At 41.6% G+C, this 16,796-nt stretch overlaps 1 protein-coding gene across 7 annotated transcripts in view; it reads right to left on the reverse strand.

Annotated features, from left to right (window-relative positions):
* Positions 1–2,124: 2,124 nt before the first annotated feature.
* Positions 2,125–16,796, reverse strand: part of LOC139534353 (ras-related protein Rab-6A) — a 30,371-nt gene continuing 15,699 nt past the window's right edge. For 2 of the 7 annotated variants that reach the window (XM_071333447.1, XM_071333480.1), the window contains exons 3-8: positions 12,060–12,113; positions 10,851–10,956; positions 9,589–9,700; positions 8,876–8,969; positions 3,979–4,045; positions 2,125–3,762 (exon numbers count right to left, since the gene is read on the reverse strand). In XM_071333447.1, coding sequence (XP_071189548.1) covers positions 3,698–3,762; positions 3,979–4,045; positions 8,876–8,969; positions 9,589–9,700; positions 10,851–10,956; positions 12,060–12,113 — 498 coding nt within the window. In that variant the 3' untranslated portion in view covers positions 2,125–3,697. Of the gene's footprint in view, positions 3,763–3,978; positions 4,046–8,422; positions 8,517–8,875; positions 8,970–9,588; positions 9,701–10,850; positions 10,957–11,123; positions 11,230–12,059; positions 12,114–16,796 lie in introns of all 7 variants that reach the window. The other 5 variants (XR_011666938.1, XR_011666937.1, XM_071333471.1 and 2 more) reach the window with 5 other exon arrangements.

Consider the following 16,796-nt stretch of genomic DNA (forward strand, 5'->3'; position numbering starts at 1 on the left):
CCCCCCCACACACACACCCTTCCTCCACACCTATTTATCTCTGCTATCACCTTCTCACCCTATCCTCTCCCCCCTCCTCATTCACTTAATCACATTCTGTCCATTTCCCCTTCTCCATTCCATCCCCTTCTGTCTCTCTCTCTGGAGAGATGAGCACAGTATAGTATTGTGCCATGACATTGAATGCTGCATTCATTAGATTAATATTATGACGGTGTGAGACTGTATATACTGTAGGCTACCCCCACCCACCCATCTGCCCACAGATACACACGCTCTACCACACCTGTGCATAGCCAACCTTAACAGCATCAAGGGGAAGATGGGCAAACAGATATATGGAGTCTTGGACCATAAGGAGAAATAGAGGGAGGTGAGAGGGAGGGAGAGAGAGGAGTGGGGGACGGTGTTCAGGTTGCGTGCAGGTTTGTGAGAGGTGATTAGAACATGTGCCCGTGATGTCATGGTAACAGTGCATGCATTGTTATAGCATTCACTTATATAAAACCAGCCATGGCTTCAGCAGTCAATCAGGCTAGAGGGAGCAAGTTCACAACCACAGACCTTACACAGCAACATCTGCAGTGAATCAAGGATTGGCTTAACTAGCTCTGTGTACGTGTATGTGTTTGTGTGTGTGTGAGTGAGAGCAGACAGGGAGGGAAGGAGGAGGGAGCATTGTGTGTGTTCAGCATCTTGGAAGAGGGTGCTTACGGTCTCACCCTCATCCAGGACACATGGTGTATCAGTCCTGTGGCAGGCAGACAGAATGCAACAGCTCTGACTGAGGTGCATCAGTGGAATATGTTTGGACCTGGTTTATTGGTTAGTGACAGAGAGAGGCTCTGGAGAGCTGTTGTCAGCTGGCCAGGGATAGGGCTGAATGAGTTCAAAGCTCTAAGGCACATGAGAGAGAGAGACGCAGGTGTGTCATCAGTGACCTGGAACAGCCATCTTAAAACACAGACACACAAGCAAACAATGAAATACACACACACACAAGATTATTCATACATAAATTACCTTGGATGGCCAAATAGGAAACACCAAATTGCTTTAATTAACAGGAAAAGGACATCTTAGATTAATGGATATTCCAAAAATACAATTTTAAAGCTGGAATTCTTATGATTTTCTTGCCACAAAGATGCTGATCATTAATGATAGATGTTGCTATTCTCTTGTCAAAATCCTTTATTGATACTCCATATTTAGGGCTTCAAGCTTGAATGTGGAGTATGAATCAAATAAGATGAAGAGATTGGACATTTAATAACCCAAAGTAAGTGTGAAGTCAGGGAGAATTATCCAGCTACTCTAAAGAACAGGAGTCACTTAACCAAAAGAAGAATGATAGTATATGAACTACGTAGGTCAACGGGTCTCTGAAGGGAGAGGGGGATGCAAGGTTTGGTGTGCAGCAGATTTCAGGTGTGTGTAGGTACTGTTCATCAGGGAGCAGATTTAGATCAAGTTTAACACTATCACTCTCCTGTGGATTTTTCTGCTCATGTGCCCCTGGCCAGTCTTTGGAGAGGCTGCCATCTAGTGGCTGTACAGGCTCTCAGCAGACAGTAAAGGGATGGGCTCCTGTCAGAGGGCTAGTTGATTTATGCATGTCTCAACACCGTTACACTTTAGGTGAGTTAAACCAAACCCAATAAGAAAATGCCTAGTCAAATTCACTGTGATAGCTGGGAGGCTGTAATCACTAACTGATATGAGAGCTGACAAATGGTGGGCTTGTAGCTTACTGGTAGGACATTGAGGTTGTCAGAAAGTGGATGCAGTGTTGATGAGGAGTGCAGACAGGCAAGATTAGAGTATACATTCTGACTTTACCCAGTAACTTCCCCTTGAAACAGGATGGAGCCTGCCTTGACATCTAACAGAAGGTCAATACTCTGTCCTTCACCTTGTCTGAAATCTACAGTGCCATACAAAACACTCCCTCGGTCTGAGGACGACAGCTAGTTCTGTCCATGTGTCAGACTGCTTAAACATTGCCCCTATTGACCCAAATATGTTGTGGGGAAATTATTTAGACTTAAAATATTGAAATAAAATATTTTCCACACTAACATGACACCACTAGTTCACAGGAAATAACCAGACAACTCCCTCTTTCCAGATTGCCTTGTCTAGCATTTAATCAATTTATTATTCAACCATCAAAAACAACATTTCAGTTACTAAATGCAGACCTTTCTTAGGGATGTTGATAAGACACTGATGAATTCTAGCAGTGCAAATTATGCGCTTCATTGCACAGACACGTGGCGGCGCAAAGCAGTTAGTTTACCTCTAACATCCAGTTAAAACCATTTCAAAGAAAAAAGGTTACGAACTAAGAGACTACCAAAAAAAAGTGGACTTTCCTCCAGAAAAATACACACAAACATTGCACTGTTTTTTCTTCAGTTAAATTTGCATTTTGGGGTGGAGTAGAGGGGTAGTGATGTCACCAGAAGAGCTGGGGGACATGTTTGAAAATCAGGTGGTTGACAAAATACTCTATTAGCCGTTTAGGGATCATCCCAACAATAATAGTATTAACAGTAATACAAATGAAGAAACATGATCTATTAGAAATAAATATTACAAGTCATTATTAAATGAACATGTAAAATAATTATCATTAACAAAAGATCAAAACCAAACAAAAAAACAAGCAAAGAAAAAAAATTACTCTAAAGTGTCAATATTATAACAAACCTAACAAAGCTAGGAAAACCCTAAACCATGGAAGCCCTCTACAATTAACACTTAAAAGGCATGTCTGCATATATTATGAAGTTGGGTTTGTGTTGAATTTGATACTTATTTCAATATACAAAAATGTTTTCGTAAACACTACTGTTCTCCAAAGCAATATATTTTCATCTATGATAATAATTGTACTCTTTAGAAAAAAGTAAAGACCTAACCAAAAGATAATAGAAAATGGCAGCCAAGGTGAAGATCGCTTTTCTTCATTTGTGAGGACAAGTTAGGGACAAATTAAGGACGGTCGTGTAGTGGTAGTGAGACGGCCCTTGTGTTGTATAATGTCACGTCATTGTGGTGGGACTATGTGTGTGAGTTCTTGTGGTTTCCCTACGTAGTGTCGTCATGCCATGTATCTGTGAAGTGACACTGTATGGCTGCTCTGTGGTGGGACTGGCATTAGAAAGGGAGGTTGTTATGCTCAACTTTCACCCAATGAGTGATATTGATTGCGGGCTGCTAAACTGTAATAATCCGTTCAGGACCCACTTATGGCAGAAACATTCCACTCAGTATCTATGGGTCTAGGTCCCTCACAGGCTGCCATCAATTGACAACTGTGCAACCAAACATTTCGGTACAACAGAAAAATAGGATACAGTGCTTGATTTTTGGGGGGATTTTGCCAAAGTAGAGTGAAAGATAAACTGAAATAAAATAGCCTTCACATCCATACTGTGCTTGTTAAGCTTAAGGTCATCTCAGTGAGAGAGCAGGTTACCACGACAACAAGGATGATGGACAGGTAGTGTTCTTCTCTTTCAGGCTGGGGAGAAGGAGTCAGGATTCAAGGGGTTCAGACAGAGGGAGAGCAGTCAAGCAGAGAGAAAAGGTACCGTATAGAGAGACATAGGGGTAGTGAATAAGCCAGGGTGAGAAGGATCAAGAACAAAGCGCAGGAGAGAGAGCGAACAAGTGATAAAGAGTTGAGTTAGCAGGAGCAGCCTCCTTCGCTGATGGGCTGTTCTGGGGGCTTCTCCAGCTTTATGTCAATCACTGGGGGAGGAGGGGTTAAGGACCAACTCAAAGAGCTCAGACAGGAACACATGAAGTCTTTTCAAACACTTCCCATCTTCTCAATATGTTTTAATAGGTTTACAAGCTACCCAATAGGTGGCTGTAAATGTTTGAATACAATCTGTTTCTACTATTGCCACTGAAAAACATGCATAGTCAGTCACACACACACATTTCTGTGTAGAGTAAGGATACTGTCTTCTCTGCTCTTGTCCTGTGTGCTCTCCATGCCAGGGAGGGCAGCGGCCACGCGTCGGAACAGCTGCAGGAGAGAGAACAGACCTCGTTTGTCAGAGTCAGAACACTCTAACCTTCCTGCCTTGACACCAGGCCTGCTGCTCTGTGTGCTCTCGTTCTTCTTAGTACGTCGTCATTGGTAGGGCTGGCACAAGTACCATATAACCATGGAACCGACGGTCATGAATGAAGACTGACATGAAAATACATTAACTGTAAAAATGTATTTATTATTTGTGGAATGAACAGCTGACTGAAAACGGGGTGGTTGGGCATTTGCCTGGTTGAGTCCGTTTCTGCTGTAACATGGACTCTACAACGTGGCTCCTGCTGAAACAAACAAGATGTTGTAAAGTCTGAGGTTGCCTAGGCAACACCCCCCTCCCTGCAGCCTAGGTGAAGATGAAAAAAGACAAGAGGATTCTAATACCCCACAATGGGACCAGCTATGCTAGTATATTTTCTAAAAAGCTTCCACATGGAATAACAAAGGTTAGGACAAGTTATCTTCAACCTAGCTTGCAGCAGCAGCACATGCAGTCAGGAGTGGAGGAGAGGAGAAAATGTTTCGTTTTTTTGCTATTCAAGCAGTTATTATGATGACCGCTGTCATTTGGCTGAACAATTAGTCATCCAAAATTCCATGACCATCACAACTAGTCAATAGAGGCATTGAATTAAATAAATGTAAATTGGATTAAGTTGGAAAGCAGTAATCATATACATTTCCTCCTCAGAGTTAAATTCCATCCCATACCTGCTGGAAAGGAGTTTAAGTTCATGCAGATCTGATGCATTAAATAGAATCCTTTGATACTGTTCGGAGAAATCACTTCAAATCAAACCTGGAGTGAGAATTAAAAGTTTTTAAAAAGATGTACAGTACTGTGCAAAAGTTTTACGCAGGTGTGATAAAATGCTGTAAAGTAAGAATGTTTTCAAAAATAGACATGTTAATATATTATATTTATCAATTAACAAAATGCAAAGTGAGTGAACAGAAGAAAAATCTACATCAAATCAATATTTGGGGTGACCACCCTTTGCTTTAAACAGCATCAACTCTGCTAAGTACACTTGCAGACAGCTTCTGAAGGAACTCAGCAGGTAGGTTGGCCCAAACATCTTGGAGAACTAACCACAGTTCTTCTGTGGATTTAGGCAGCCTCAGGTGCTTCTCTCTCTTCATGTAATCCCCAGGGTTGAAAACTGCTGAGGGCCCAAAAAGGTGACACTTTTTTTTGTTGCACTGAAACATGCAAAAATCCCTACCAGGGGGAAATGCAGGTTTTAACTAATTAAACAAAATAATATGATCTATATGATCAGTCTCTGCGTGTAAAATAAAAAGTGGTTAATGTGAACCTAATTCACAGCAAAAAAATGTAAAGAAAGCTATCCAAATCTTATTTGTTGCCTAGACTTGACACTCAAGTCTTGAGAAAAAACACACTAATTATTAGCCATGACAGCCTTTATAATAGAACGCTTGTGACCACACACAAATATTGCACTTGGGGGGAAAAAATATCTTAAAGTAGAAATAGAATGAAACAAACAGGCATTCATTTTTGCTCTATTATAGTAGCCACTATAGACATTGATTACGTGCACAAGGCTACGTGTGCAAAAATAACTTTCACAGAGTTAAAACGTATAAGGTCGAAAGCCAAGTTAACAAACAGATTACCGACCATTTCGAATCCCACCGTACCTTCTCCGCTATGCAATCTGGTTTCAGAGCTGGTCATGGGTGCACCTCAGCCACGCTCAAGGTCCTAAACGACATTATAACCGCCATCGATAAGAGTCATTACTGCGCAGCCATATTCATCGACCTGGCCAAGGCTTTCGACTCTGTCAATCACCACATTCTTATCGGCAGACTCAACAGCCTTGGTTTCTCAAATGACTGCCTCGCCTGGTTCACCAACTACTTCTCAGAGTTCAGTGTGTCAAATCGGAGGGCCTGTTGTCCGGACCTCTTGCAGTCTCTATGGGGGTGCCACAGGGTTCAATCCTCGGGCCGACTCTTCTCTGTATACATCAATGATGTTGCTGGTGATTCTCTGATACACCTCTACGCAGACGACACCATTCTGTATACTTCTGGCCCCTCTTTGGACACTGTGTTAACTAACCTCCAGACGAGCTTCAATGCCATACAACTCTCCTTCCTTGGCCTCCAACTGCTCTTAAATGCAAGTAAAACTAAATGCATGCTATTCAACCGATCACTGCCCGCATCTGCTCGCCCGTCCAGCATCACTACTCTGGACAGCTCTGACTTAGAATACGTGGACAACTACAAATACCTAGGTGTCTGGTTAGACTGTAAACTCTCCTTCCAGACTCACATTAAGCATCTCCAATCCAAAATTAAATCTAGAATCGGCTTCCTATATCGCAACAAAGCATCCTTCACTCATGCTACCAAACATACCCTCGTAAAACTGACCATCCTACTGATCCTCGACTTCGGTGATGTCATCTATAAAATAGCCGCCAACACTCTACTCAACAAACTGGATGCAGTCCATCACAGTGCCATCCGTTTTGGCTCCAAAGCCCCATACACTACCCACCATTGCGACCTGTATGCTCTCGTTGGCTGGCCCTCGCTTCATACTCGTCGCCAAACCCACTGGCTACAGGTTATCTACAAGTCTCTGCTAGGTAAAGCCCCGCCTTATCTCAGCTCACTGGTCACCATAGCAGCACCCACTCATAGCTTGCGCTCCAGCAGGTATATCTCACTGGTCACCCCCAAAGCCAATTCCTCCTTTGGTCGTCTTTCCTTACAGTTCTCTGCTGCCAATGACTGGAACGAACTGCAAAAATCTCTGAAGCTGGAAACACTTATCTCCCTCACTAGCTTTAAGCACCAGCTGTCAGAGCAGCTCACAGATTACTGCACCCGTACATAGCCCATCTATAATTTAGCCCAAACTACCTCTTTCCCTACTGTATTTATTTTGCTCCTTTGCACCCCATTATTTCTACTTTGCACATTCTTCCACTGCAAATCTACCATTCCAGTGTTTTACTTGCTATATTGTATTTACCTCGCCACCATGGCCTGTTTTTGCCTTTACCTCCCTTATCTCACCTCATTTGCTCACATTGTATATAGACTTATTTTTCTACTGTATTATTGACTATGTTTTGTTTATTCCATGTGTAACTCTGTTGTTATTTGTGTCGAATTGCTATGCTTTATCTTGGCCAGGTCACAGTTGCAAATGAGAACTTGTTCTCAACTAGCCTACCTGGTTAAATAAAGGTGAAATAAGAAATAAATTAAAATGAAGTTTGCTTCATCACCTTCTCACCCGTCTCCGTGACTTCTCACCTAATGTTACCTCTTCATTATCTTTCAGGGGACGCGCTGCTGTAACTGGCAAGCTGACATTCCAGAGCGCGTGCTGATGCTGTAACTAGTAAGTTGGTTGTCTCTTCTTTCTTCAGTCGCGTGCTTCGCTGCATTCTGTTATGTAAATGATTGGCTGAGCCTTGGATACAGCCAGTATTGCGCCTCACTCGTTCGGCTTACAGCCAGCAGTGATCCAACCTCCCCAAACCTTTCTCATCGAATCTACACGAATCACGTAGGCCACCTACTTTGGATTCAAAACGGCGAATTTCGCCGAAAGGTGACTAGTTTGCATCCCTGAATCCCAGACATATTCGACGATGCTGAGATCAGGGCTCTGTGGGGGCCATACCATCAATTCCAGGACTCCTTGTTCTTCTTTACACTGAAAATACAGCAAAAGTCATTTAAGAACTATGTTTGGGTTCGGTGTCATGCTGCAGAATAAATTTGGGGCCAATCAGATGCCTCCCTGAGGGTATTGCATGATGGATAAGTATCTGCCGGTACTTCTCAGCATTGAGGAGACCATTCATTCTGACCAAATCCCCAACTCCATTTGCAGAAATGCAGGCCCAAAAGGAACCGCCACCATGCTTCACTGTTGCCTGCAGACACTCATTCGTGTACTGCCCTTTGACAAACAAACTGCCTTCTGCTACACACCAAATATGGATTTGATTTAGATTTTTCTTCTGTTCCTTCATTTTGCATTTAGTTAAATGATAAATATAATCTATTAACATGTCTATTTTTGAAAACATTCCTAAATGTACAGCATTTTTTCACACCTGCCTAAAACTTTTGCACAGTACTGTATATCCCATCCACCAGACCAGACGCCAAAGTGGATGGTCTGTCCCAGGGTGCCCGGGGGACCAGCGGGGGAACATTCTGGTCTTTAGTTATTATGGCCAACATGGGATGGATGGGCAAGAGTTCTGAAAATAATCCAAGGACCCCATTTAGTATAAAGCAAGCCAGCGTTAAGAGAATGTGAGCACTGCACACACGCATGCTGTGCTCTACCTGTTTGACATTGTAGCCCGTCTTTGCACTTGTTTCAATAAACAGAACATTCAGCTCTTTGGCTCTCTGTTCCCCTTCCTCTGTGGTTATCTGTCTGCAATGTCCCACGACAACAGACACACACATACACATGAACGAGAAAACAAAAGGAAAAGACAATGTGAAGATCATGAAGTGAAGGATGAACATGCCGTGTTTCCTCCTGCTCCCGCTGCAGCAGCCTCTGCTCTGTCTAAAAGTGCCCACACAGCCAGACTCTAAAACACCTCAGAGCACCAGCTAAGCTCCAGGTTCAATACACCACATATGATTCTAATTAAAGTCTCTTCATTATTGTAACAATTGACCCTAAACCTCTGACTGTGATGAGTGACCTTTTCAAGGGTGAGCCGAGGCAGCAGCAGTGGCAGCATGGACGGAGAGAACGACTCTGCCACACACACACACACTCACCTGCTTGACGTTGTATCCTGCTTTAGCACTAGTCTCAATAAACATTACATTTAGCTCTTTGGCCTTCCTCTCACCCTCTTCAATAGCAACTTGCCTGTGGTAGATAAGAGGGTTAAACATGCAGAACAGCAGCTTACAGTCAGTTCAGAGAATCTAAAGCGTGCCAATCATTCGAGAACACAGCATCAATCAATCACAAAAAGAAATGGGAATAGTACAAAGAAGTTGTTTAAAGGCATAAAAGCATTGAGGGTTATAGTGACAAACCACGTGTTAAAATAAAAAGGTCTGTTTCGTTATCACAATTGTTTGAACACACAAATGGATAAGACATCACTCAAGGGACACGCTATGATCTGTTAAATCTCTGAATAATGAAACTAATTCTAGGCCATGCTGAGCTCCAAAGGCTGTCTCAGTGTGTGGACTGTTCAACCCCAGCCAGATCTGTCTCTAGAGAGCCTGTACCAAGTGACGAGGTTAATAAGTCCCTGCTTAGCTGTCCCTAGAGGGCAGTGTTTCTCTCGCTTAACACAGGAGGGCCTAAAGGTCTCAATCAGGAACTCACTGTGGCGCCAGTCTTAATCATTCTACAGTAACAATCAGTCGATTCATTAGTATGCTCTAATGGAGAGCCCTCCAGGACCTGGTCTGATGAGAACTGAAGAGTTCTACAGGCTTACTGACATCACCCTTTAGTTATTATGTCACACCTTTTGTCTGCAAGGTCAGTCTTGTTTCCCACCAACATGATGATGACATCACTTCCTCTCTCCGTTCTGACATCATCAATCCATTTTGTGGTTTGCTGGAAAGAGTTGACGTCTGATACAAGATGGAGGGAGGGAGGGGGAGTTCAATGTTAATCTCCAAGTTGTGACAAGTACTGAATTATGGTAATGAGCAGAAGGACAGAAAGACAGTGCAAATAGAGACAGTGACAACAAATAAGAACATATCATTAAACTAAGTAAATCCATCTCCCATTTCCTATCCATCTAGGGTTCTCTTATTATTTAGCCATGTCCTTGTATTCTGCCTTCCTGTCTGTCTATCCTCTCGTCTGTCCAGCTAGATGTGGTGTCTGTTTTTCATAAGTGACAGACTTCCACATCCAGTTAAATAGCCCTGCTGCAGCGCCCTGTCTCCTTATACAGTATCTGCCTCTAACGGTCCTCAAACACACATGGTAGAAGAGACGTGAAAAAGGAGACATCTCTGAACATTACATTGAAAGGCTGCAATATGTTAATTTTATAATGGGCAAAATAGGCCTCTGAAGCAACATCAAAGCTACCAATACCAATTATTTGAATGAAACCAATAAGACACTTCATTCTTTGGTACGTGTGTGACAACAGAACTAGCAAGTAATTGGTGGCCATAATGGGGGGGAAAAAACAGACATTAAGAAAGATAGCACAGAGAAATCAAGATAAAAGGAAGGATAGAAAAGAAATGATAGGTTGCTCTGTTGGGGAAAACAAGATGATAAATCTGCCATCCATGTATTCATGACCACAAATCTAAGAAACCACTAGACTACGGATTAAGTCAATGGTTCTTTAGTATTACAGATTTCACCGACTGATATTGTAGCCTAATTGGGTTGCATGTAGTATACTACCGAATGCTTTGCGCTCCTAGTATCAATAAACAGATTAGCCTAATCTTTTTCTATTTATTACAGAAACAGAGAAGCTTTCACAGACAACAAAAAATGCAAAAAGCTAACATAAAAAAAATAAAAGAACTTGTCCAAGTGGACTCGCATACAAAAAGAAGAGTGGGAGGAAAACATCTACAAACAAGAAACGGGGACAAAAAGGAGGAAAGATATCTGGAAGGATAAAGGAGGAGGATGGGAAAACAGAAAAAAGAAGAGGGACTTGAGCCAGCGGTGAAAAATGAGGACATCTTTTTGTTTTGGTCAGCATCGTTCCATCACTTTTCCATCAATAGGGGCCGCACTCACTTGTGATGTCATAGACTACCACAGCCACGGTAGAATCTCGTATGTAGCTAGGGATCAGACTCCGGAAGCGCTCCTGGCCGGCTGTGTCCCAAAGCTGCAGTCTCACCTGAGCAGCACGTTAGCACCACAACACAGGGAGAGAAGGAGAAGGGGAGAGATGGCGGAGAGGAAGATATGGTGGTAAGAGAGGGGAGAACAGGACGAGGTTTGAGGAGGGGTGGGGAGGGGCACGCACGCACGTCGAGTGGGCGGGGCGCGGAGGCGAGTACCTACTTGTGATGTCGTATACTACAACAGCTGCGGCAGAGTCTCTGATGTAACTGGGGATGAGGCTACGGAAACGCTCCTGCCCAGCCGTATCCCACAACTGCAACCTGATCTGTTGCGGATGGGAGGAGAAAGAAAAGAAAAGGAAAAAGAAAGGATGAAAAGAAAATGAGAGAAAACGAGTGCAGAAACAAAGGAAAACATGAGGTAAGAAACCATAAAGAGTAAGGAAATAAAACTGAATCAACTCATGAGAGAGAGCGCGAGAAAGAGAGAGAGCGAGAAAGAGAGGGCTGCATGCAGGGAGTGTGTGACCATAGGAGTGAGGGCCAGGGGAATCATGGGTACTAGGCCTCATTTCTGAAACGTTCTTCCCTCATTCAAACTTGATGTTTAATTTCAACATGAGAATGAAGAGAATATGAGCAGATGGGATAAAGGGAAGAAAATAATGAGTTTGTCTGGAGAAAAAAGCTAGCAGGAAGGAAGATGCAAGGTAAGCGCCAATCCCAGGCCGGCTCCTTTAAAGGTGCTAGTGTGTGCACTGTCTGGTGTGTGTGCGCGCGTGTGTGTGTGAACCTGGGCCAGGATAAGACACTGTTAGAGCAGACAGAATCAGGTCACAGGATACCCAGGATCACCAAAGTCCCAGAAACCACCAGTGGCAAGGACTCAGGGACCTGTGTGATTGGGTGGGGGTGTGTGCGTGCGTGCCAGTTGAATGGGTACATTTTTTAAATTTCAATGAAACTGGATTGAAGGGAGACATTTTCAAAATCAACATAATGAAATTTAACATTATTCAGTAAAATCACATAATGCCACAGTCATGACTAACAGACTCACTTAAAAATTAACTAATTCCTCTAATAATCAGTATATTATGAAAACATCTGCATGTTACCACTCAATGGAATTTAAAAAGGAGAAAGTAAAACTTACTGTTCTGTCTTCGAGGTACATGGTTTTAGACAAAAAATCTATTCCTATTGTGGCCTGGAAATGTAAAAGAACGAAGAGAATGAGACAGAACATTCTAACAATTATGAAGGTAGATTGATAAGGAAAGGCTTTAGTACTGTACTTAAACTAAACTGAAGGAACAAAACTATTGCCTATGCACCTAAAAAAAAGTTAACTGGTTCCCCAGCCTTTAAAAGTTTACTCAACTTTTCAATCAAAAGAAAAAAAGTGTTAGCTGAATCTAACATATATAGTTGGCCCAAAATTAGCTCCAACTTAAAAACAAATGTATGCAAAAATTCAGTGTAATTTAAATTATGTTTGCGCTCAACTTGTCTCATGTTCATTCAACTAGAAATTATTATTTGGGCATCTTCACTAAACAAGGTTGTGGAACTAGTTACACAATGTGCTTTTGACATAAAAAATTGTAGCCTACTTACATATTTAACAGACGTTGACATTCATGATTACATTGTGCATATTCAATTATACATGTCCTGATTTGAACTCACAATCTCTTGTAGAGGTCGGCTGATTAATCGGAATGGCCGATTAATTAGGGCCGAGTTCAAGTTTTCATAACAATCGGTAATTGGCATTTTTGGACACTGATTATGGCCGATTACATTGCACTCCACGAGGAGACTCCGTGGCAGGCTGACTACCTGTTACGCGAGTGCAGCAAGGAGCCAAGGTAAGTTGCTAGCTAGCATTAAACGTATCTTATAAAAAACAATCAATCTTAACATAATCACTAGTTAACTACACATGGTTGATGATATTACTAGTTTATGTAGCTTGTCCTGCGTGGCATATAATCGATGCGGTGCCTGTTAATTTATCATCGAATCACAGCCTACTTCGCCAAACGGGTGATGGTTTAACAAGTGCATTCACGAAAAAAGCACTGTCATTGCACCAATGTGTACCTAACCATAAACATCAATGCCTTTCTTAAAATCAATACACAAGTATATATTTTTAAACCTGCATATTTAGTTAATATTGCCTGCTAACATGAATTTCTTTTAACTAGGGAAATTGTGTCACTTCTCTTGAAAGCAGAGTCAGGGTATATGCAGCAGTTTGGGCTGCCTGGCTCGTTGCGAACTGTGTGAAGACCATTTCTTCCTAACAAAGACCGTAATTAATTTGCCAGAATTGTACATAATTATGACATAACATTGAAGGTTGTGCAACGTAACCGCAATATTTAGACTTAGGGATGCCACCCGTTCGATAAAATACAGAACGGTTTCGTATTTCACTGAAAGAATAAACGTTTTGTTTTCGAAATTATAGTTTCTGGATTTGACCATATTATTGACCTAAGGCTCGTATTTCTGTGTGTTTATTATATTAGAATTAAGTCTATGATTTGATAGAGCAGTCTGACTGAGCGGTGGTAGGCAGCAGCAGGCTCGTAAGCATTCATTCAAACAGCACTTTCCTGCATTTGCCAGCAGCTCTTCGTTGTGCTTCAAGCATTGCGCTGTTTATGACTTCAAGCCTATCAACTCCCGAGATTAGGCTGCCAATGACTGATTTCACCTGTATTGCTACACTTTGTAATTCAAAGTAAATCTCAGCTCTGTTAAAAGTACACTCAAGTAACACCATTTTATTTATCTGTCACTAGCCGGCTACCACCCGGTTACTCAACCCTGCACCTTAGAGGCTGCTGCCCGATGTACATAGACATGGATTTACTGGTCACTTTAATAATGTTTACGTATTGTTTTACTCATTTCATATGTACAGTGGCAAGAAAAAGTATGTGAACCCTTTGGAATTACCTGGATTTCTGCATAAATTGGGCATCAAATTTGATCTGATCTTCATCTAAGTCACAACAATAGACAAATCGTGTGCTTAAACTAATAACACAAATTGTATTTTTCTTTTCTATATTGAATATTTAACCAGATAGGCCAGTTGAGAACAAGTTCTCATTTACAACCGTGACCTGGCCAAAATAAAGCAAAGCAGTGCGACAAAAAAAAGTTACAAATGGGATAAACAAACGTAGTCAATAACAAAATCTATATACAGTGTGTGCAAATGTAGTAAGATTAGGGAGGTAAGGCAATAAATAGGCCATAGTGGCAAAATAATTACAATTTAGCATATATCATTTAAAACATTCACAGTGTAGGTTGGGAAAAGTATGTGAAACCCCTAGGCTAATGACTTCTCCAAAAGCTAATTGGAGTCAGGAGTCAGCTAACCTGGAGTCCAATCAAATGAGACGAGATTGGAGATGTTGGTTAGAGCTGCCGTGCCCCATAAAATAACTCACAAAATTTGAGTTTGCTATTCACAAGAAGCATTGCCTGATGTGAACCACGCCTCAAACAAAAGAGATCTCAGAAGACCCAAGATTAAGGAATTGTTGACTTGCATAAAGCTGGAAAGGGTTACAAAAGTAATGATGTTCATCAGTCCACGATAAGACAAACTATCTATAAATGGAGAAAGTTCTGCACTGTTGCTACTCTCCCTAGGAGTGGCCATCCTGCAAAGATGACTGCAAGAGCACAGCGCAGAATGCTCATTGAGGTTAAGAGGAATCCTAGAGTGTCAGCTAAAGACTAACAGAAATCTCTGGAACATGCTAACATCTCTGTTGATGAGTCTACGATACGTAAAACACTAAACAAGAATGGTGTTCATGGGAGGACATCATGGAAGAAGCCACTGCTGTCCAAAAAAAATATCTGAAGTTTGCAAAAGTGCACCTGGATGTTCCACAGCACTACTAACAAAATATTCTGTGGACAGATGAAACGACAGTTGAGTTGTTTGGAAGGAACACACAACACTATGTGTGGAGAAAGAAAAAGGCACAGCACACTAACATCAAAACCTCATCCCAACTGTAAAGTATGGTGGAGGGAGCATCATGGTTTGGGGCTGCTTTGCCGCCTCAGGGCCTGGACAGCTTGCTATCACTGATGGAAAAATGAATTCCCAAGTTTATCAAGACATTTTGCAGGAGAATGTAAGGCTATCTGTCTGCCAATTGAAGCTCAACAGAAGTTGGGTGATGCAACAGGACAATGACCCAAAACACAGAAGTAAATCAACAACAGAATGACTTCAACAGAAGAAAATACACCTTCTGGAGTGGCACAGTCAGAGTCCTGACCTCAAACCGATTGAGATTCTGTGGCATGACCTCAACAGAGCAGTTCACACCAGACATCCCAAGAATACTGCTGAGCTGAAACAGTTCTGTAAAGAGGAATGGTCTAAAATTCCTCCTGACCGTGGTACAGGTCTGATCCGCAACTACAGAAAACATTTGGTTGAGTTTATTGCTGCCAAAGTAGGGTCAGCTAGTTATTAAATCCAAGGTTTCACATACTTTTCCCACCCTGCACTGTGAATGTTTACACGGTGTGTTCAATAAAGACATGAAAACGTATAATTGTTTGTGTGTTATTAGTTTAAGCAGATTGTCTATTGTTGTGACCTAGATGAAGATCAGATCAAATTTTATGACCAATTTATGCAGAAATCCAGGTATTTCCAAAGGGTTCACATACTTTTTCTTGCCACTGTATATACTGTATTCTAGTCAATACCACTCCGACATTGCTCGTCTTTAATATGCATATATTTCTTAATTCCATTCTTTTACTTTTAGATGTGTGTATTGTTGTGAATTGTTAGACACTACTGCACTTTGAGCTAGGAACACAAGCATTTCGCTTCACCCGCAATATCATCAGCTAAATATGTGTACGCGACCAATAAAATTTGATAATTTCTAGTAGAATTAAGATGAGACAAGTTGAGCAAACACATTATTTTAAGTTAACTTCTTATGGCTGAAGGGGCAGTATTGAGTAGCTTGGATGAAAGGTGCCCAGAGTAAATGGCCTGCTCCTATGTCATAGTTGCTAATATATGAATATTATTATTAGTATTGGATAGAAAACTCTGAAGTTTCTAAAACGGTTTGAATTATGTCTGTGAGTATAACAGAACTCATATGGCAGGCAAAAACCTGAGAAGTTCCACTTCCTATTTGGATATTTTCTGGGGGTGCCAGATTTTCAACCAAGCTCTCATTGAAAATACAGAGAGATATGGATGGGTTTTCACTTCCTACGGCTTCCACTAGATGTCAACAGAACTTTGTCTGATGACTCTAATGTGAAGGGGGGCCAAAGGAGACAGGAATGAGTAATCACTTCCATGAGGTGCCCACGCATTGAACTGGCGCTTTCACGTGAGAGTGAGCTCCGTTCCATCGGTCAATTGAAGTCGATGTAATTCTCCGGTTGGAACGTTATTCAAGATGTATGTTAACAACATTCTAAAGATTGATTCAGTACATCGTTTGACATGTTTCTACTGACTAACGGAACTTTTGGACATTTTGTCACGTTATAGTGGACGCGCTTTGAGACTTTTGGTAAACAATTCGAAAGTAGCTAATTGGACATAAATAACGGACATTATCGAACAAATCAAGCATTTATTGTGGACCTGGGATTCCTAGGACTGCATTCTGATGAAGTTCATCAAAGGTAAGGAAACATTTATCATGTATTTTCTGGTTTCTGTTGAGTCCAAAATGGCGGCTAATTTGGCTATTGTTCTGAGCGCCGTCTCAGATTATTGCATGGTTTATTTTTCCGTAAAGTTTTTCTGAAATCTGACACAGCGGTTGCATTAAGGAGAGGTATATCTATAATTCCACGT

Source organism: Salvelinus alpinus, chromosome 1, assembly GCF_045679555.1.
Source record: "Salvelinus alpinus chromosome 1, SLU_Salpinus.1, whole genome shotgun sequence".
Taxonomy (NCBI): Eukaryota; Metazoa; Chordata; class Actinopteri; order Salmoniformes; family Salmonidae; genus Salvelinus; species Salvelinus alpinus.